At 36.5% G+C, this 21,740-nt stretch overlaps 1 protein-coding gene across 1 annotated transcript in view; it reads left to right on the top strand.

Moving 5' to 3' along the window:
- Positions 1-21,740, top strand: part of LOC109057488 (dedicator of cytokinesis protein 3-like) — a 125,686-nt gene that overhangs the window by 96,907 nt on the left and 7,039 nt on the right. Inside the window, 28 exon segments of the mRNA XM_042712478.1 lie at positions 246-373; positions 468-614; positions 2,360-2,458; positions 2,591-2,685; positions 3,227-3,302; positions 4,623-4,723; positions 5,334-5,415; positions 5,800-5,844; positions 5,847-5,867; positions 5,870-5,941; positions 6,623-6,708; positions 6,839-6,865; positions 6,999-7,094; positions 7,515-7,575; positions 7,682-7,775; positions 8,182-8,330; positions 9,644-9,730; positions 9,887-9,991; positions 10,151-10,292; positions 11,213-11,385; positions 11,479-11,565; positions 13,014-13,193; positions 13,415-13,498; positions 13,587-13,703; positions 17,018-17,136; positions 19,960-20,092; positions 21,225-21,306; positions 21,529-21,647. Of these exon segments, the coding sequence (XP_042568412.1) occupies positions 246-373; positions 468-614; positions 2,360-2,458; positions 2,591-2,685; positions 3,227-3,302; positions 4,623-4,723; positions 5,334-5,415; positions 5,800-5,844; positions 5,847-5,867; positions 5,870-5,941; positions 6,623-6,708; positions 6,839-6,865; positions 6,999-7,094; positions 7,515-7,575; positions 7,682-7,775; positions 8,182-8,330; positions 9,644-9,730; positions 9,887-9,991; positions 10,151-10,292; positions 11,213-11,385; positions 11,479-11,565; positions 13,014-13,193; positions 13,415-13,498; positions 13,587-13,703; positions 17,018-17,136; positions 19,960-20,092; positions 21,225-21,306; positions 21,529-21,647 (2,807 nt within the window).

Below are 21,740 nucleotides of genomic sequence, written 5' to 3' on the forward strand. Positions count from 1 at the left end.
CATCTTTGTGCCTTATTTACCCCTAGTAGTACATTAAGGGTACATATTACTACTCTAAGGTACTAATGTGCACCTTTTATGGTTAGATAAGGTACAAAGGTGTCCCTTTTATGGGTACTGCCATGGTGACAAGCTGTTGTTCCTCTAAAAGGTATAATTTTTGTACATGTTTTATGACAGTGTAAATGTCTGAAATCGTAATCAGGTGAATTGAGTTAGTAACCTCTCTCTGTCTGTTTACACAGAATCAAGGAGAATTCTTCTTCCTGTTGTTCTCCATCACATTCATCTGCATCTGCGGCAACAGAAGGAGCTTCTGATCTGCTCGGGAATCCTGAGCAGCATTTTCTCCATTATTAAGAGCAGCTCACTGGTACACTTTTGCAAGTGTGCATGTCATCAAAATTTTGAACATCCCGCTTGTGACTTTGGTTAAGAAGACAATGTTTCTCTTTTCCTATCTGCAGGAGAGCTCTGTGCAGGAGGAGGTAGAGATGATGGTGGAGAGTTTGTTGGATGTGTTGTTGCAGACGCTGTTGGCCATCATGAGTAAATCTCAGTCTCAGGAGGCGGTAAGAGGGCAGCGCTGTCCACAGTGCACGGCTGAGATCACTGTTAGTAACTAACAAATCTGATATTCTACTTCTTTCCTTCCCTCCATCCCTCTTCTCTTCCACCTGCTTGGCTGCATCCCTACTGAGATCTTTTCTTCATCTTCTGTCTCTTTCCCAGCATCTTTCTGGAACTCTTCTTTCTCTGACTACAGATTGCAACAGTCAGGTTCTGAAAGTAAAATCACATGAATTTTCTTCATTTTTAAAGATAACATTGAAATTGTCAAAATAGATCTACCTCAAGCTCCAACATTAATCATACCAAATCAATGCAATAAACCGACAAAACAGGAGTATTTATATTTGAATATCTGACAATTACTGTAACTTAAATATAAAAGTAACCACTGTTGCTCTCTCTCTCTCTCTCTCTCTCTCTCTCTCTCTCTCTCGTTCATGTCATGTTCATGTCTGTATTTATACTGTCTCTCACACTCACTCACTGACTCACGCATATTACAGTACAGTATGTCTTTATGCGGGCAAATTTCACAAAAACTGCACATAAAATGCATATATCAAGGAAAAAAAAAATTAAGCTTCTGTTTAGGACCATTAATTTCTTTGGCATAATTTTCTTTATGCAAAATTTAAATGCAAAATGTATTTTTCTTTTCATTGTTGCATAAAATATAACCCTGATCTTTCCTGACAGGTTTCGTGAGACTCACCATGCATGTTTGTCTTACGTCTCTTACATTTAGACTGTTGTAACTCCTGCTCAGAAGGCTAAAATAAACAGTAAACTACTACAACACAAACATGCTCTGATCTGTACTCTGATTTATGGGTTTGCATCCTTTAATATACATTTGCTTGCTTAATGTTTAATTTTTGATGTATTCATCATAGAAAGCTTATAAACTTAAACCCAGCAGAACTAATATCATGTCTAAGTGTATATGTAGTTAAAAGAAAGCATGATATAATCAGACAGGAGAATTCACGTAGAAAAAACTGCACCCTTTGATAGCATTACAAATTTGCAAACATTGTCTGAGTTGTTTTAGCACCTGGATCTTTAAAAGGCAGAAAAAGTGCATGAATGAATCCTCCATGTGGATCCATGCTGAGTTAAAATCGTTTGATCTTTGTTTGATGAACCACTGCTGAAATATTTGTAATGTTCTGTGGCTGATACTAAAGTTAATTGTGTCAGGTAAAAAAAAACTTTGACATTTGTGAGTCTGTCACATTCTACAAAGAGCGTCATTTACATGGCATTTACGGGAATGGTTGCCCAAAGAAGAATGACAATGACCTAATATAAATATGCATATTGTGCCTGCTGTAATTGGATTGTGGGTGGTAGGTGAATCAGACATAAGAGTTTTGTGTTGAAATACCACGCTTTAGTCTCACATAGCCAGACTTTTGACTAACAACAAAAGTCTAGTCCATATTGGAGGTTTTACTGGCCAAGAACTGCTCACAAGTGAATTATATCAACTGATTAAAAAAGTTGTGTAAAGTCAGCTAGTCAGATTAGAACTGGTGATTTCAGCCAGCCTTTTCATTTTTGTGCATAATATGGATCAGAAATTTAGTGAACAGTCTGTAGACGGGTCTGTGGTGTGCCGTCTGAGGCTGAGACTATAAGTGTTACACAACTGTTTAGTGAATTCATCCCACAGTATCTTCACGTCTCTCATTCATTCTGCTTCGCCGCTCCCTTTGGATGTGTTTGATTGGCTGTTGAACAGATCGATTGGCTCACAAGGACTTGCCCACTTTCTGATTGGCAGGGGGAGTATGTGTCCTGTTTGTTGTCTCTCCTGCGTCAGATGTCGGACATTCATTTTCAACACCTACTGGACAACTTCCAAAGCAAAGAGGAGCTAAAGGTGAACCGTCTCATAAATTTCAGAAATCAAGCATCTAAATAATTTATATTGCTGCTTAAAGGTTAAGTTTTTAAATGTTAAATGTGAAAATACTTTCTTCTGACCCAGCTTATACAATCCTATCTCTTGCAGGAGTTCTTGCTGAAGATTTTCTGTGTATTCAGAAACCTGATGAAGCTCAGTATATTCCCACGTGACTGGAACGTCATGAGACTGCTGACCAGCAAGTGAGACTCGATCAATTTTTTTTCCCTTTTCTACCTCATTCCCGTTTCCTTCCAGAGTAGTTATTGAATTATTATTATTTATTTATTGGCTCAAAACATATTGTTTTGGTTTGAATAAACATTTTTGAATAACATATATGTTATAATACAAATATATTTCTCTGGAATTATCATATTTTTAGTACTTGTAAAGTGTCTTGAAAATGACAGTAATGTCACTTTCAATATGAATGTCACTGCATTAGATATTATTTTTACAGAGCATAAGTGCACTTTTCAAGCAAAAATATACACAACTTGTCAAAAGTTTGTGGTCAAAAAGACTTTATTATTTTTAAAGAATGTAATGTTGTTCTCCAGCATACAGTGTGTGTGTGTGTGTGTGTGTGTGTGTGTGTGTGTGTATATATATATATATATATATATATATATATATATATATATATATATTTATATGCACACAGAGAGAGAGAGAGATCATCACATATTTATACCGTACTCTATACTCTGTTTTTCTAATTATACCTTTTCTTTCTTGCAGTATCATTGTGAGCACAACTCAGTATCTGTCGCCTGCTCTTCATAAAAGTTTTACAGATGCTGACTTTGATTTTAAGGTGTGTGATTGTGATGAACCACAGACTCCCTGGCACTGAAACACACATTAAACATAATTTTCAAACCCCCACACATCCCTTTTTCTGAATATCACATTCCACATGTACACAAACGTGCTTCATATGGGACTTTATGGTGTCTTGCTGTTGGACACTCTTGGCTCTCTCTAATCCAGTCTAATGAAGCTCTCCTCCCTGATCAAAACAGATGGTGCCACTGACCAGGGAGACTGGCTCTGTAAAGTTTAAATCTACTGAATTATTAATGAAGGTTATCTTTGAGAGGAAAACATGGCCCTGTCTACCAGTGTGGGCTTTCACTGGATATCCCCTAAAAAAAAAAAAAAAATGAGTAGGCCATTATGGAGCAACTTAAATCCGGAATCCAGTCTGAACTGGTTAGGGTGGTTAATAGACACTGGTAGATCGCTTTGGTCAGTGAAGGCATGTAAAACTTATTCAGCATATTGTAACTAATATCAATTGACATCCTTGAGATATGGTCACATTACTTTTGGTTAAATTTCACAGGCGAAAGAAGGTCCACTGTCTATAGTCAATAGTGTAGATGTGTGAAGCACAGCTCTAATGAAGTCTATTTGAAACCAAGCACTTTTCTGTTGGTCAACGTAGCAAAGTCACATGACCAACTCAAACCTTTAGAGAAATCTTCATGGAGAAATTTTTATTTATCAAAATAGAGAAATCTGCATGGAGAAATTTTTGGATTCCTTTCTGGAAAAGGAGACTAGGACATGCCCACCCGGGTGTGGCTTCCTTTCTGGAAAAGGAGACTAGGACATGCCCACCCAGGACTCAATAGGTGTGTTCGAGCCAATGTAGAGCATCTTAAATCCGGAATCCAATCTGAACTGGTTAAGGTACTTAATCATCACAGGTACAGTAGATTAGTTGGTCTATTGAAGCCATGCAAAAACTGAAATCAGCATCTCATAACAGCATGAATATTAAAATATCAATTGACACCCATAAAATGTGGTCAGTTTCACGGGGATATTTGTTTTTGTCAACAAAAATGTGCAGAGCAATGGTAAATGTGACCTTACCATTAGTGTTCAGAATAGTTCAATGTGAAAAATAATTGGGAGGCGTGGCTTCCTTTCTGGAAGAGGAGGGGCTTAAAATTCTGAAGACTGCCCACCAAATAATCAGTCATTTGTGTATATCCAAGGTAATGCTATTGGCAACATTATATTAATTCTCCTTCAAAACTTTGTCAAGATCTCTATTAAAGGAATGTGGCAGCACATAGAGTCTCACAGTAGCACCACTAAACCTTTGTGTTGCTTTTTCTGTCAGGTGTGGAATTCGTACTTCAGTCTGGCAGTGTTGTTTATCAACCAGCCCAGTCTACAGCTGGAGACTCTGACACCAGCCAAGCGGAAGAAGGTCTTTGACAAGTAAGCTTAAAATATTGCTTAAAAACTCTACGAAGAAATCAACATGTCGTTGTTTCTAAATGCATGCAGATAGTAATGTTTTTCCACCACAGGCTTTCATTAGGTTTTTTTAGGACAAAAATCCAAATTACTTTACAAATGTCATGTCACAAATGTAATCAGCAGAGCTTAAGTTGTATTTAACCCAGATACTCCTTTAAATATGAAACAAATAATAATTTGAGTATTGTAGCATGGGCTAATCCATGTTAAATCCATCTAGAGTACATGCAACATTGCTTTGTATTCCGTCTTTTCTGGCTAGCTCACCCTCCTTTTCGTGTTATCCATGAGATCTGCATCTCATGATTAATAGATACCTGTTCCTTCAGTTATTAGTCAAATACTCAAATACAAAAAAGCCTTGGATGCAGAAATGCACGCAAGACTGCTGCACGGCATGCAAGATAGATGATCACCCTGTGAGTTTGTCGGGAGGGTCGATTCATCTCTCTCTGTGATCTTCAGCCCAGCATGTGGCTCTTCTGTTCTTCTGAGTCTAGTATGTTTAATAAATGCTGTTTGTAGATTCCTGCATGGGTTTAGAGGAGTTTTTTGTGTGTTTTTGCAGGTATGGTGATATGAGGGTCATGATGGCTTATGAGCTGTTTAGCATGTGGCAGAATTTGGGTGAGCGCTTTGGTTCTATCTCTGTCTTTCGACTCTGTTTCATTCTTTTTTCCTGCATTTCTCTGCACATGCACAGAAACACAAACACAAACATCCACTTCCTCTAGAAAAGCAGTACTGACCTCTAGAGGTAGAAGAAGGTACTGCACTTCAGAAATTCCCCCATAACTACTACAAGGTGCTGCTGCAAGTTTGGGTATTTTTATGTCACAGGGTTTTTCATTATTGATATTATTAAAAATAACATATTTCAGATTCTTTCTGACATGTAAAGCTCACTCACCTTGTAACATAAACCTAGACATTCAGGCTTTAACAATAAAGAGCCACCATTAAAAAAAAGAAAGAAATAGAAAGAAGAATGAATAATTACGATTTGCTTGGGTTTTTGTTTGGGTTGGATGCAGGTGAGAATAAGATCAGGAATGATTGGCCCATTTCTGGGTGTGAGCGCTTTGTACCACAAAATGAAGTCCGAGAAACATAATGATCCCCATTCTTCCACGAATGATGGACTGGGAACAGAGAAAGAACGGCAACTTCAAACAGGTCCATTATACCTGCTTCTGCTTTTCTGTCTTTTCTTGGCTATTTTTTCTGTTTCTCTTAACCTGAGTTATGTTACATGGAAACCAAGGAACATGATTATGAATTATTTTCACTCTAAATGCAACCATAAATAATAAATGGTAAATAATAGTAAATGCCAAGTAATAATGGGGGAAAAAATGGATAAAGGATAATAATAATAATGAAAAAATAATAATGAAAAAAAATGAATAAATGTATTAATTAAAAAATAATTATTGTATATTGAATCTATTCTTGAGAAATTATATCATTTTGAAGAAAAAATATTATTATTATTATTATTACATTCAATAAAAACAGCAATAAAACCAATAAACTACTTTGTTATAATATAATATTATTATATATTTATTATTATAATTTTTTTAATCACAAAAAAAGTAACATTTATGTAATAAAATGTTACAAAGTACTTTTTTTTTTTTTCATTTATTTATTTATGTAATAAAACATTGTTTCATTGTTGTGTTGGTGGGGTTTTTTTAGCAGCGTCCATTCTTGGCAATTCGGGTGGCACCGAATGACAAAAACAATTTAATTTCTGAAAGCATAAATAATATCAATAGAGAAATATTACTTAGAATTATGAATTATATGTTTCAATATTAGCACATAATTCAGTTCATGTTTATGGTGCAGGTGGAGGCAGAACTGATAGACAAACTGGACAGTCTGGTGTCTGAAGGCAAAGGAGACGAGAATTACAGAGAACTCTTCAGTTTGCTGTAAGTACACGCACACACACACACTCACTCTACCCTGTCCCCTGACACACACAGCTACACATCCAGTTGTTTAAGTACTCTTGTTATAACCTGAGTGTCTCTGATTTGCCTTGTGCTGCGGGATTATTAGAACTCAACTGTTTGGGCCGTACCCCAGGTAAGAGGAAACTAACCCTGTTCAACCTATCAGATGCACTAAAACAGATCTTCCATCACAAGCCCCTGTTTTACCTTCAGCCCATGAAGTGCCCTTAAATAATTCTATATATGTGTGTGTTGTTTATGTCTAGTCTGCTGGAGAAGATCGAGCAGGAGACCTGGAGGGAGACGGGCGTCTCTTTTGTCACATCTGTCACGCGTCTCATGGAGAGACTGCTGGACTACAGGTAAAACTCTCATTCTAGTGTCTATAGATAAGTGTAAGTGTTATTTTAGTATTATTTATATACTTGTATAGTGTTATAGTGTTAAATTAGCTGTTATTTACATATTTTCGCTTTTCATTTTAACTATAGTTACATTTTTTGTCATTTTATGTTTTGTTTTGTTCATTTTGTGGCTGCTGACTTAAACAGGAAGTGGCAATTTGACTGACATGTAAAATGTTCAGCCAAACATTACTGTTTAGCAATCAGTAAATTGTATGTAAAACTCTTCGTAAACTGCGTAGGAACCATACAGATTCAAATCGGAGTTCTTCTCATTTTTGTGTGCAAATGTGCATCATATGGCCCATATATGGTCAGTGGGCGTGGCATTGGAGGGCGTATCTAATGAAACTTCCTTCCTGTTTCTTGTGTCGGCAGAGATTGCATGAAAGGTGATGAGACAGAAAACAAGAAGATCGGTTGCACTGTTAACCTGCTGGTGAGTCTAACCCTTTATTCAATCCACTGTCAGCCTTATATATGATTTATGGCATTTTTGCAACTAACCAAAAGTAACCTGATGATCACATGATCTCATTTTGTAGAATTTCTACAAGTCGGAGATTAATAAGGAGGAGATGTACATCAGATACATTCACAAGCTGTGCGAAATGCACCTGCAGGCTGAAAACTACACAGGTGAGGCATCATTCAGAGTTATTTCACATAGACAAACTTAAAATCACACCGAATGTGTTTTTGCGTTTAAAAAGCACGAGAAGCAGGGCATTGGAATGAAAAGAAAACTGTTTTTTTTTTAAAGTTAAAGTGATAATTCAGTTTTTTTATATAACTCTGATTGTATTGGTCTGAAAGAAGAAAGTCATATACACTTAGGATGGCTTGAGGGTGAGTAAAACATGGGGTAATTTTCATTTAAGGTGAAACTTTAGAATACATAAGGCCTATAAAGTACACATTTTTATCACTACATACTGTATGTTTCCTGGCAATTGAACCCATGACCTTTGTGTTGCTAGCACTATGCTCTACCAGCTCCAAAAAGAAGTACTTTATTCAAAGAGTATTTGAACTTGTCTGACAGAGGCGGCGTTTACCCTCCTGCTGTACTGGGAACTACTCCACTGGGAGGAAAGGCCCCTCCGGGAGTTCCTGCACTATCCTGCGCAGAGTGAATGGCATCGCAAAGAGGGTCTCTGTCGAAAGGTCATCCACTACTTCAACAAGGGAAAGGTATTTATAGATACTGCTTTGTTTCAACAACGGCTTAACAGAATATGGAGTAATTCCTGTAAAATTCTATTGACAATTGGTCCAAACACAATGATCCTCCACAGACGTTCATTAGAAAAGAGCAAAAGATTGTCTGAAAAATGGTGAGCAGCAATAGTTGCTAAAGTTGGATTAGTCTATAATGTTTTTAAAGCAAATGGCTAACTTACAGACTCAATTCACACTTTTGGGGATAATTTCAGCCTTACTGCGAACCGCACTGGGACACTGAAAACACTGTTATCATGTGAAAAGCTCACAGCGCTTACAGTATTTATAATTGCAAAGCAGTCTTGGATTTGCGCTAAAACATATCACATTCTCAGGCATTATTACACTTAATAAGCGAAAAAGTTACCGGCCAACATGTGAGCAAGTGTCACATTCTCAGGCATTATTACACTTAATAAATTAAAAAACGTACTGTTTCATATACTTGCCAACTCCAGTTCTACTTAGTGAGTGTTAATTTTAGATTCGTAATTTCTCTTGCCCACGTTGAGTGCAAACAGATTTATAGTTTCTTCTATTTCATTGAAACTTTAACAAGTCAATGGAGTTTTTTTTTTTTTTTTTTTTTTTTTTTCTACTTTTAATCCTTATAAAGAAAGTCCGTGTGGTATAAATAAATAAAACAAATGACTTGTTAAAGTTGTGATTTTTGTTTGGTTGTTGTGGATTTTTTGTTCTGTAAATTTTTAAATAAACATTACAAGGTAAAAAAAAAATGTCCCAATGCAAAAGGTATATGAAACATTTGTAATATGCAGTTAGAAAAGAGTTTTTTTCTGTTTTTTGTTGTATTTTTTATTTTTTTTAAATTTCAAAATATAACTGTAATTTAATTCATTTTTTTTTTTAATTTTTTTGTGTTGTTTTTTTTTGTTGAACACAAAAGAAGATATTTTGAAGAATGTTGGTAACTAAACAGTTGACGGTAGCCATTTTTTTCATACTTTGGAAGTCAAAGGCTATCAGCAAATGTTTAGTTAACAACATCTATAAAAACAAAACATCTTCTTTTGTGTTCAACAGAACAAGAAACTCTTACAGGTTTGGAACAACTTGAGGGTATGTAAATGATGACAGATTTTTCATTTTTGGGCGAACTTTCCCTTTAATTCTCGTAAACACCTGTCAGAAAACAAGGTGCAAACTAAGTGTGATGTGGCATTTCTTTCTATAAACTTCTTTCTAAAACTCCCCATGCCAGAACTGAAATGAAAATCTAGTTTTAAACTGCGTATTCTGTCCTGTTCTCGTTGTCTTCTCAGTGTTGGGAGTACGGCATCCCGCTGTGCCGGGAGCTAGCCTTCCAGTACGAGTCCCTGTACGATTATCAGAGTCTCAGCTGGATACGGGTCAGTGCTTTTTGATGAAAATGTGAATACTGTATATGAATAGAGATTATATAACAGCACTCTGAGTGGACCGCACAGCTATTAATGTACTGTTATGTATTATGCTCAGAAGGAGGTCAACACTGTGTGAATATTTAGCTCCTTCCTTCTTTACAGAAAATGGAGGCAGCATATTATGACAACATCATGGAGCAGCAGCGACTAGAGCCGGAGTTCTTCAGGGTGGGATTTTATGGCCGGAAGTTTCCCTTCTTCCTCAGGGTGAGCTGTTGCGATATTTACACGCTCTGTTTGTTTGTAATAATTGTAAAGATTAAATTAAGGGATTGCTTTTTCATTTAAAATAAATATATAAGAAAAAAACAACAATAAATTAAATAGTATATATTTATTTATGGATTTTTCTTTCTCTCCACACAGAATAAGGAGTTTGTCTGTCGAGGGCATGACTACGAGAGACTCGAAGCCTTTCAGCAAAGAATGCTGGGAGAATTTCCACAAGCTATCGCCATGCAGCACCCAAATCAACCAGATGAGGGGATTTTACAGGGTGATGCACAGTGTATCCTTCACCATATTTTTTTTTTTTTTAATGGAAAGGGGATAAGGAAATGGTGATGCCCATATATATATATATATATATTATATATATATATATATATAATATATATATATATATATATATATATATATATATATATATATATAGGGCTATCAATTGATTAATACAAAAATTAATGTTCAAACCAAGAATTTTTTTTTTTAATAATATTTAAATATTTGTGTTTAAATAAATTTAAAAAAATATATAATAATGAATATAATAAAAACCTCTAATTTACATTTATACTACTCTAAATGAAATTTAAACTTAAAAAAATTAACTTTCATGAAGTCATGAATTTACATGTTTAATACGTTTTAATATAATTTTGCATAAATAAAATTATAATAATAATAAAAATACAAAAAATCTTCAATTGAAATTTATACTACCCAAACACTTTAAAACTCAAATGTAAACTTTATGAAGTCATGAATTGACATTGTCTTTTGTGGGTGATTTCTCAGCCAAATTTGATGTGCATTTAATATGTGATTAATTAAATCATCACATCGATTGATAATATATATATATATATATATATATATATATATATATATATATATATATATATATATATATAGTATCGCTCACTCTAATAAGATAATTTTTTTGTTTTGTTTTGTTTTGTTTTTTTTACTTAAAAAATTCTAATATCTGTACTTTTTACAATACATTTTTGTTGTCCAAAAGTCTATACCACTTGTAAGTAAAAGAGTAGCTTGGACACTCTGCAAAATATATTTTTTTGCTTTGCACAGACAAAAAATAAATAAATAAATGATAGACAATCGTGCTAATTGTTTAGGGTTTTCTGTCCTTTTAAACTACTTTTTTGTTATATAGTAGCTGTTTGTCCTTCATGTAAAGCTCCATAGACCTCCAGATCTACGCTGTGACTCCAGTTTCAGAAAACATGGATGTGCTGCAGATGGACCGTGTGCCGGACCGCATCAAGAGCTTCTACAGAGTCAATAATGTCCGGCGATTCCGTCATGACAATTGACATTATCTTTTGTAGGGCCCGAAAGACAAGGACAATGAATTTAAGGTGAATTTGAAGTTCTTCTCTAGGAACACTAGTGGATAAATGACTTTAGCACCAGGTGTAGGATGAAGTTGCATCATGTGTGTGTTTTCTCAGAGTCTCTGGATCGAGCGGACAACACTCATCCTGACCCACCCTCTGCCCGGCATCTCCCGCTGGTTTGAGGTGGATAAGCGTGAGCTGGTGCGTGACTCATCCAAATGCTGAGTGTATCATTAACATAATGAGGCCACCATTTTAGTCTGTTTATTAAATCTCAAAGTCAATCATTTGGAGCTGATAACCTCATGGGCAGCTGTCCAACACAATGCGCATATTTTTTTTATTTATTTATTTTTTATGATTTTGCATAAATAATTCAATAATTGAAATTTATATTACTCAAACACTAAGCCAAATTTAATTTTAAAAAGTAACTTTCAAATTTTTCACGAAAAGTCATGAATTTACATGATGTTTGCTTGTTTAATTTTAAAAAGTAACTTTCAAATTTTTCACGAAAAGTCATGTATTTTAATTTTATTTGTATTCATTTTTATAAAATAATTTTTTTTATTATAATTATTTTTATTTAGTATTGATTTAATTTACTTTTTGTGTTTTATGGATTAGTTTAAATTTTTTTAATTATTATAACTTTTTTTTTGTTATGTATTTACATATTAAACAAAAAACTCCCATATAAATTTGTACTAATTTTAACTTAAAAATGAAATCAATCATTCATATTAAATTAAAATTAAAAAGTTAACTTTCATCAAGTCATGAATTTACATATTGAATGTTTTAATATGATTTTGTATAACTAAATAAATAAATAAATAAATAAAATCTAAATCTGTACTACCTAAACAGTAAACTCAATTTAAAGTTAAAATTTTAAATTAAAAAAGATAATAAATAAAAAACTAAAATTAAATAAAAAATCATATTAAATTAAAAAGTTAACTTTTATCAAGTCTTGAATTTGCAGATAGAATATTTTTAATATGATTTTGCATAAATAATTAAATAAATAGAAAACTCCCATATAAATTTAAAGTTACAATTTTAACTTAAAAATAAAATCAATCAATCATATTAAATTTAAAAGTTAACATTCATCAAGTCATGAATTTACATATTGAATATGTTTAATATGATTTTGCATAAATTATTAAATAAATAATAAAAAAATCTAAGTTCGTTCTACCCAAACACTAAACTCGATTTAAAGTTAACATTTTAACTTAAAAAATTAATAAATTAAAAAATTTAATTAAATTAAAAATCATATTAAATTAAAAATTAAAAAGTTAACTTTTATCAATTATTGAGTTTTGAATTTGCAGATAGTTTTTTTTTTTTTTTATTTTTGATTAAACAAAAAACTCCCATATTAATTTATGATTTAAAATATTTAATGTTTTTTTATTTTTTTTTTTTTTATTTATAAATAAACTTCAATTTGTCATATGAATTTATATTTTATTTGTTTTAAAATACTTTTAAATAAATAAATGCTGCTCAATCAGTAAACTCAGGATAATAGTTTTATAATAATGTCAATATATTGTACAGATTTACTGAACAGAAACTGTAACATACATTCAGAGTACCTGTGTTTACCTCATGTATGTCCTGTACTGTAGGTTGAGGTTAGTCCACTGGAGAACGCCATATATGTGGTGGAGAACAAGAACCAGGAGCTGCGCACCCTGATCAGTCAGTACCAGCACAAGCAGCTTCACGGAAACATCAACCTGCTCAGCATGTGCCTCAATGGGGTGATCGACGCCGCCGTCAACGGAGGAATCGCTAGATACCAGGAAGTCAGTGCAAATTTGACCTGATGTGATTTTGAAGTGTTGAAAAGAACATTGCTTCTCTTGGCAGAGACGTTTATCATGCTTTAGAAAGCTCACACTAGCAGAGGCGCTTCTTCATGTTCAGCTGACAAGCTTTTTGTTGCCCAAATGCATGAACATCAACAGCTCGGTATTCATCCAAAAGAATGGTTTCATAAGTTTGTCGACTGTGTTTTTTATGTCAGGCGTTCTTCGATAAAGAGTACATTAGCAGTCACCCGGAGGATACGGAGAAGATCACCCAACTGAAGGATCTGATGCAGGAACAGGTGAGCACCTCCAGAACGTCTTCATTTTAACTACTCTAAAGAGATTTATAAACATAAGATAATCGTTCTTATTGAATAAACCGCACAGGTTCATGTCCTCGGCGTGGGTCTGGTCGTCCACGAAAAACTGGTGCATCCAGAAATGCGTCCCCTGCACAAGAAGCTGATCGATCAGTTCCAGATGATGAGGAGCAGCCTCTGTCATGTGAGACCTCACATCTGCTTCTCAGGGATTTGATTCATTTTCTGGCACAATAATCAAAATTTAGATACAGACCCAGATAAATCAAAATGCATTTTAGTTTTCTTTGCAGCTATGTTGGCTTATCTATCAACCTGCAAGACCCTAGAAACTGCAGAGCAGCACCCTAGTAACCACCAAGATAACCTGAATCGCATAACAACTAGCATAAAACATGCCACCAACATGTGTCTATCTTAAACATGCTAGCAACATGATAAAACACACTAGCAATTGCATAGCAACTGCTCAGAACACCCTAGCCACTTCCAAGCAACTTCATAGCAACACCCTCACAACCACAGCGAACACCCTAGTAACTGCCTAGCAACACTCTATCAACCATTTACAACACCCTAGCACCTGCCTAGAAACTCCCTAGCAATCACCTACAGCATCCTAGCAACTTCATAGCAACACCCTCTCAACCACCACGAACACCCTAGTAACTGCCTAGCAACACTCTATCAACCGTTCACAACACCCTAGCACCTGCCTAGCAACAACTGCAATCACCTACAGCATCCTAGCAACTTCATAGCAACACCCTCTCAACCACCACGAACACCCTAGTAACTGCCTAGCAACACTCTATCAACCATTCACAACACCCTAGCCACTGCCTAGCAACTTCCTAGCAATCACCTACAGCATCCTAGCAACTTCATAGCAACACCTCACAACCACCCTGACACACCCTAGTAACTGCCTAGCAACACTCTATCAACCATTCACAAACACCCTAGCACACTGTCTAGCAACTTCATAGCCACACCCTCCCAACCACCACGAACACCCTAGTAACTGCCTAGCAACACTCTATCAACCATTCACAACACCCTAGCCACTGCTAAGCTACTTCATAGCAACACCCTCTCAACCACCACGAACACCCTAGTAACTGCCTAGCAACACTCTAGTTCACTCACAACACCCTACACCCCTAGCAACACTGCAATCCTAAGCATCCTAGCAACTTCATAGCAGCACCCTCTCAACCACCAAAAACACCCTAGTAACTGCCTAGTAACACTCTATCTACCTTCACAACACCCTAGAACCTGCCTAGCAACACCCCAGCAATCACCCACAGCATCCTAGCAACTTCATAGCAACACCCTCACAACCACCAAAAACACCCTAGTAACTGCCTAGCAACACTCTATCAACCATTAAACAACACCCTAGCAACCTTCTAGCAACACTCCCTAGCAATCACTACAGCAGCCAAGCTACTTCATAGCAACACCCTCTCAACCACCACGAACACCCTAGTAACTGTGTAGCAACACTCTATCAACCATTCACAACACCCTAGCCACTGCCAAGCTACTTCATAGCAACACCCTCTCAACCACCAAAAACACCCTAGTAACTGCCTAGTAACACTCTATCAACCATTCACAACACCCTAGCACCTGCCTAGCCAACTCCCTAGCAACCCCTCTCACCTACAATCATCCTAGCAACTTACTCATAGCAACACCCTCTCAACCACCACGAACACCCTAGTAAGTGCCTAGCAACACTCTATCAACCGTTCACAACACCCTAGCACCTGCCTAGCAACACCCCAGCAATCACCCACAGCATCCTAGCAACTTCATAGCAACACCCTCACAACCACCAAAAACACCCTATTAACTGCCTAGCAACACTCTATCAACCATTTCACCCTACACCTGCCTAGCAACACCCTGCAATTACCCACAGCATCCTGCTACTTCATAGCAACACCCTCTCAACCACCAAAAACACCCTAGTAACTGCCTAGTAACACTCTATCAACCGTTCACAACACCCTAGCCACTGCCAAGCTACTTCATAGCAACACCCTCTCAACCACCACGAACACCCTAGCAACGTCATAGCAACACCATCAACCATTCACAACACCCTGCCACTGCCTAGTAACTGCCTAGCAAACACCCTCTATCAACCATTTAAAACACCCTAGCAACTGCCTAGCAACACCCTATCAATCACCGTTCACAACACCCTAGCCACTGCCAAGCTACTTCACAACACCCTCACCAACCACCAAAAACACCCTAGTAACTGCCTAGTAACACTCTATCAACCATTTACACCTGCCTAGCACCTGCCTAGCAACACTCACCCACAGCATCTAGCACCTAGCCACTGCCAAGCTACTTCATAGCAACACCCTCTCAACCACCAAAAACACCCTAGTAAGTGCCTAGCAACACTCTATCAACCGTTCACAACACCCTAGCACCTGCCTAGCAACACCCCAGCTAGCAACTTCATAGCAACACCCTCACAACCACCAAAAACACCCTAGCACCTGCCTAGCAACACCCTAGCACCTGCCTAGCAACACTCTATAAACCGTTCACAACACCCTAGCAACTTCATAGCAACACCCTCACAACCACCACGAACACTCCAGCAGCTGCCCAGCAACCCCCAAAAAAGCACCCAAGCAATGACCAAGAACACCCTAGTAACTTCCTAGCAACTAACTTAAACATGCTAGTAACATAAAACATACTAGCAGTTGCATAGCAACACTTTAGTAATCACTCAGACCAACTTCTTAGCATTTGCCTAGCTTTAAACTTTAAACTGGTCTTCAGACTTAAAACTTTGTGGTCAGGTTTTCTCAAGCCAGCATCAAGGTTTGATTGACAAACATTTTTATTTAGTTTAGTATTTTATTTTACTATAATTTATACATTTTTAAATATATATATTTTTTATTTAGTTTATTTAATGTGTCTGTTGAATAAAAGTAGCATCAATCTTTTTTATTATTATATATTTTTTAATTTATTTTATTTTTATTGTTTTTTTTATTATTATATATATTTTTTTTTTTTTTTTGCTTTTAGTCCATGTCTGTTAGTTTGGGGTAATTGATATATTATTTTATCCCTATAAATTAACATTGTTCAGGAAAATTGACCAAAAATATTGATGACTCATCATGCACTCATGGGTGTTTTTGAATATTTGTCCAATCAAATGCTTTCTAGATTAGGAATATGCTAATTGCATTTGTGATGTAACTTACTTGCCGGTTATGACCAATAATGACCAAACCTCACCCAAATTTCCTGTATGAATAGGAAACATCAATACAGGAAAGAAAACTTTTGAATGTATTTCATGGGGTTTTTAAATTCATTTTACTTTTCTCACTTTATTCCTTTATTCAGTATCAAACACTGTTTTTGTAAACTATATTAAATATGAGCTGGCATGAGCGCAGACAGTGTTGATATTCAGAGTAGTGTTTCTATGTGGCCCTGCAGGGCCTGCCCGGTCTGGATAAGCTGAGTCCGGCCTGCTCTGGGTCCAGCACCCCACGCAGCATCCTCGCCACCAACAGTCCCATGAGTCCTGAAAGTATCAAGCTCATGCACCGGCACAGGTCAGTCCAACCGTACAGACACAGTTCCTCATGCACACAGATATACTGTGTATAAACTATGTATACAAGCCAGAGTATGTATTAGAAGAACAACAACATTCTGTTTAAAGATTTAAGGATATTTCAATTTTAATGCAACTGTAAAAGCAATTTTTATAATCTGATGTAAGAGTCAAAGTTATTTTCTGTGGAATTTAGCAGCACAATGCAGATGCTGTAGCTTAGATAGAGCATTCATAGAAGCCTGTGGAATTTAGCAGCACAATGCAGATGCTGTAGCTTAGATAGAGCATTCATATATATATTATATATAATATATATATATATAATATATATATATATATATATATAAATATGATGAGAATGATGAGGAATAACAGCATATAATTGTGTTATGTGTGTGTGTAATAGCATTGTGTGTGCCAAAAATAAATGTAAATGTGTGAAGCTGTTCATGTTGTGTTTGTTCATTTTTTAGATTTATCATGCAATTACACAAAGTTAAACAAAACAAATACTCACAAATACTTCACACACATAATTTTTTATATACACCTACTCATTAAATACTTCTTTTGTATAATTTTTATATACTTGATTTGTACAAATCATCCCAACTTTTTTGGAATCATATATTGAAGATATTTTTGGTTATTTTGTTAGTCTTTATTCTTTATTTAATTGACTGAACTTGATTAATTTTACTATGTAAATATAAATAATTTTGATGGCTAATGCACACTCCAAAAATTTGGAACAGAGGCATGTTTAACACTGTGTCAAATTACCTTTAATTAAAATTATACATTTTAATAATCTGGGAATTAAGGATGCAAATTTTTAAAGATTTGCAACCAAAATTTTTGCCCAGTCTCGCTTGATACAAGACTTTAGATGCCCAGAAGTCTGTGATCATCATTGTCTGATTCTCGTTTTCATGACTGGCCATACATTTTCAATAGGAGACAGATCTGCTGGCCCGTCAGTCACATGTGTCTACGAAACCACGCTGTTGTAGCACATGCAGAATGAGATCTGGCATTGTCTTGATCTAATAACCATGGGCTTCCCATTAAAGTTGTCATCTTGATGGCAGTATATGTCTCTGTACAATTTTAATATATGCCTCCACATCAGTGGTACATATGCAATCATATGCCTCCACATCAGCAAGTCAAATGCAATCACTCATGCCATTTGCACTGATGCACCCATATACTACGACAAACATTTTGTTTTTGAACTGTAGTATGATGTCTGGATGGTCCATTACTACGACAAACATGTTTGAACAGAAATGTGCTTCTGAGCAGCACACATTTTCACTGTACAATCAAAATGAAGCTCAGGAGAGAGCTCCTGGCAGTCACTGTCTTTTGGACAATCAAAGATGAGCTCAGGCCCAGAGAGCTCGCTGGCATCTCTGCTGCTGCAGATTGTGTTTAGTGACAGTTTTCCATAGTACTATATTTCACACAGAAGGATGATGGTTTCTCATGAAATGCCATCTGAGAGCTCAAAGGTCACCCACATTCACCTGAGGTTTCCTGCCTTGCCCTACGCATACTGAGATTTCTCTGGATTCCCTGAATTTTTTCACGATATTATGATTGGTAGTTGGTGAAAGACCTAAATTCTTTGCAATTTTGCATTGAGAATTGTGATTTTTGAAATTCTCTCATGAAATTTGGCACAAAGTGGTGAGCCACGATCCAGCTTTGCTGGCAAAGACAGGATGCTCTGTATAAACCTAGTAATGATACCCTGACCTATTACCAATTCACCTGCTTACTGTGGACAGTTTCAAAACAGTTTAACTTGGATATTATATGACGTTTTCACTTTTATTATGCCTCTGTCCCACCTTTTGTGGAGTGTGCTACAGTCATCACAATAAAAAATAAAAATAAAATAAAAATAGATTTACAAAACATATTTAAGTTGCTTAGTGAAAACATTGGAAATATTTTAATTGTACCTTTGTCAATTAAATGAAGGTTGAAGACAGTTAACAAGCCACAGATTCTTGATTTTATTGCATTTTACAAAACACCCCAACTTTTCTGGAATGAGCTTTTACTCTATTTTTTATATTTAGTTTTAATTTTAGTTTTAGTACTTTTATGTTGTTTTGTCATTTCCGGTAGTTTGTTTTTTTTTTTTAGTACTTTTATGTTATTTTTTTCATCTTATGAAAATTATTTTGAATAGTTTTTTAACAAACACTGTTTAATTATGTTTATGTTGTGAAAATTCAGGATTTTATTCCATATATTTTTATTCTGTATAATACTTGTTTCCTGTGTGGCGCCTCATACTGCATATATCACATTGTAATGAATTTGTGTAGTCTATGTGTTCTACACACACACATACAGTATGTTGGTTATATAGAGAGAGATTCCTGTTCTCTGTGGACACAGTCCTTCCTCTCTCTTCACAAACACTCCTTGACCGTGTATTCCTCATAAACACACGTACGCACTCATGCTGCCCACCCTGAGCACACTAGCTTCAGCTCCGCCACGTCTCTCTCAAGTCTCTCTCTGTTTTTTCCTCTCTCCCTCTCTCTCTTCTGTCACTTTCCTCACATATGTTTGACATCTTTTTGTATGCATGCTTTACTGTCTTCTTTCTTTCTTGTTGATTCGGTCTCCTTTTTCCGTTCATACTTGCATGGCTGCCTGTGTTCTACCACCCTACAATCTCTCTTTTCTTCATCTTGATTGATTTTCCTCATCCATGCATGTGTTCCCCATTCTCCACTTCTCTTGCTTTTATTTTCTACCCCTATATTCCCTATCTCCCCCCGTCTATCTCTAGCCCTCTGAATGTGTTGGGCTCTGTCCGCCACTCCTCCTCTTCTCTCTCCTCTCACACTTCCAGTGAGATGGGAAACCTGCTCATCCTGACGGACAGTATGATGGAGCACCCGGAGGACCTCTACCGCATGCAGGTGAGCTAACAAAACACCCTAGCATCCACTTTAGTCTATAGTGCACCTCTTCAGGCCAGGAGAGTGAGATTTACTTGCACAGCTCTTACTAGCTGGCCTCCATTACAAATACCCCCTAAACAAACTGCCTAGCAACCACTCAGAACACCCTATCAACCTTGCATCCACCTATTAGCGTCACCCACTTACAGCAATGCCATAACAATGCCTTAGAACACATTAAGATCTAGGTAACAATGCTCTAGCATTTAGCGTCACCCACTTACAGCAATGCCATATGCCACCAAGGCATCTGGCCAAATTCGCCCATTGGCCTCTGACCTCATAATATCCTAACAATCCCCATATCTTAATGAATTGGCTCCATCACTCTGTCTACAACCACCCATAAGCTACCAATACCTGGCACAATATGGCTGCCGTCGCATCAGGTGGATGCTGCACACTGGTGGTGGATGAGGAGATACCCCCTGACAATGTAAAGCGCTTTAGAGTGCCTAGAAAAGCGCTATATAAAATGTAAGGAACTGCATATTATCTAATTGGCAACCACTTAACAATGTCCTAGTGATCACTGCATCAATCTAATGGCAACCTATCAGAACACCGCTTAGCAACACCCTAGAAACCACCCCTGGCAACCTATCAGAACACCGCTTAGCAACAAGTTAGAAACTATAATGTTTTTGCGACCTAGCAATACCCTAGTAGCAATACCCTAGCAAACTCTTATAACAAACAAGAAACTATTTAATAACATTCTAGCACCACTTAGCAACACCTGAGCAACTGCCTAGCAGCACCCTAGAAGCCACCTTTTAGAACAAGCAAACTCTTATAACAAACAACTTAGCAACAACCAATCAACTGCCTAGCAACACTGTAGAAACCACTCACCACCTAGAACTCCCTGACAACTAGGGCTGCAGCAGCACCCTAGAAGCCACCTTTTAGAACAACATAGGCTTTTGGAAAAGTTGAGAAAATTTGGGGGAATTTTTGGAAAGTTTCAAGAAACTTACTGGAAATTGTCCACCCTCTGCAAACTCTTAGAACACCCAATCATCTACATAACAAGAACACTGTATCTAAACTTTTAAAGTACTGTTTCTCCCCCAATGTATCATTTCAGCCCAGTCCATCATCGTCCAGTTTGAGCTCGACACATTCAGCTCCGTCTCAGATGATCAACTCAGGCCATGGCAGCATCAGAGGTAAGTGCCAATAAACTTTTCATAATAACTCCAGGTTTAACCCTGAGTGTTTCCCAACCAATGTTTGAGAACTAATCTATTGTTGTTTGAACATTAATTTACCGTGGTGACAATCAGGAATCTTAGTGCTTCTAGCTTAACTCAAAAGAACAGCCCAGGTGAAATATGGCTTTACTAGTCTTAACTTAAAACTTAGAGATGTTTTATTTACTTTCTCTCCAGTTGGGTCCCCATCACTACCTGACAGATACAGACACAATCGAGAGATGTTAATGCTCCTACCGCCGCACAGGGACCGTCCCAGCAGTGCCATGTATCCCAACAATGCCGAGAACGGACAGGTACGTCTACCACAGACACAGCTAATTTGATTTTTTTTAAATCCAGTAGACTATGCCAGAACATTTGGTGAGATGATGGCAGAAATATAATAT

This window comes from Cyprinus carpio, chromosome A22, assembly GCF_018340385.1.
Source record: "Cyprinus carpio isolate SPL01 chromosome A22, ASM1834038v1, whole genome shotgun sequence".
NCBI lineage: Eukaryota > Metazoa > Chordata > Actinopteri > Cypriniformes > Cyprinidae > Cyprinus > Cyprinus carpio.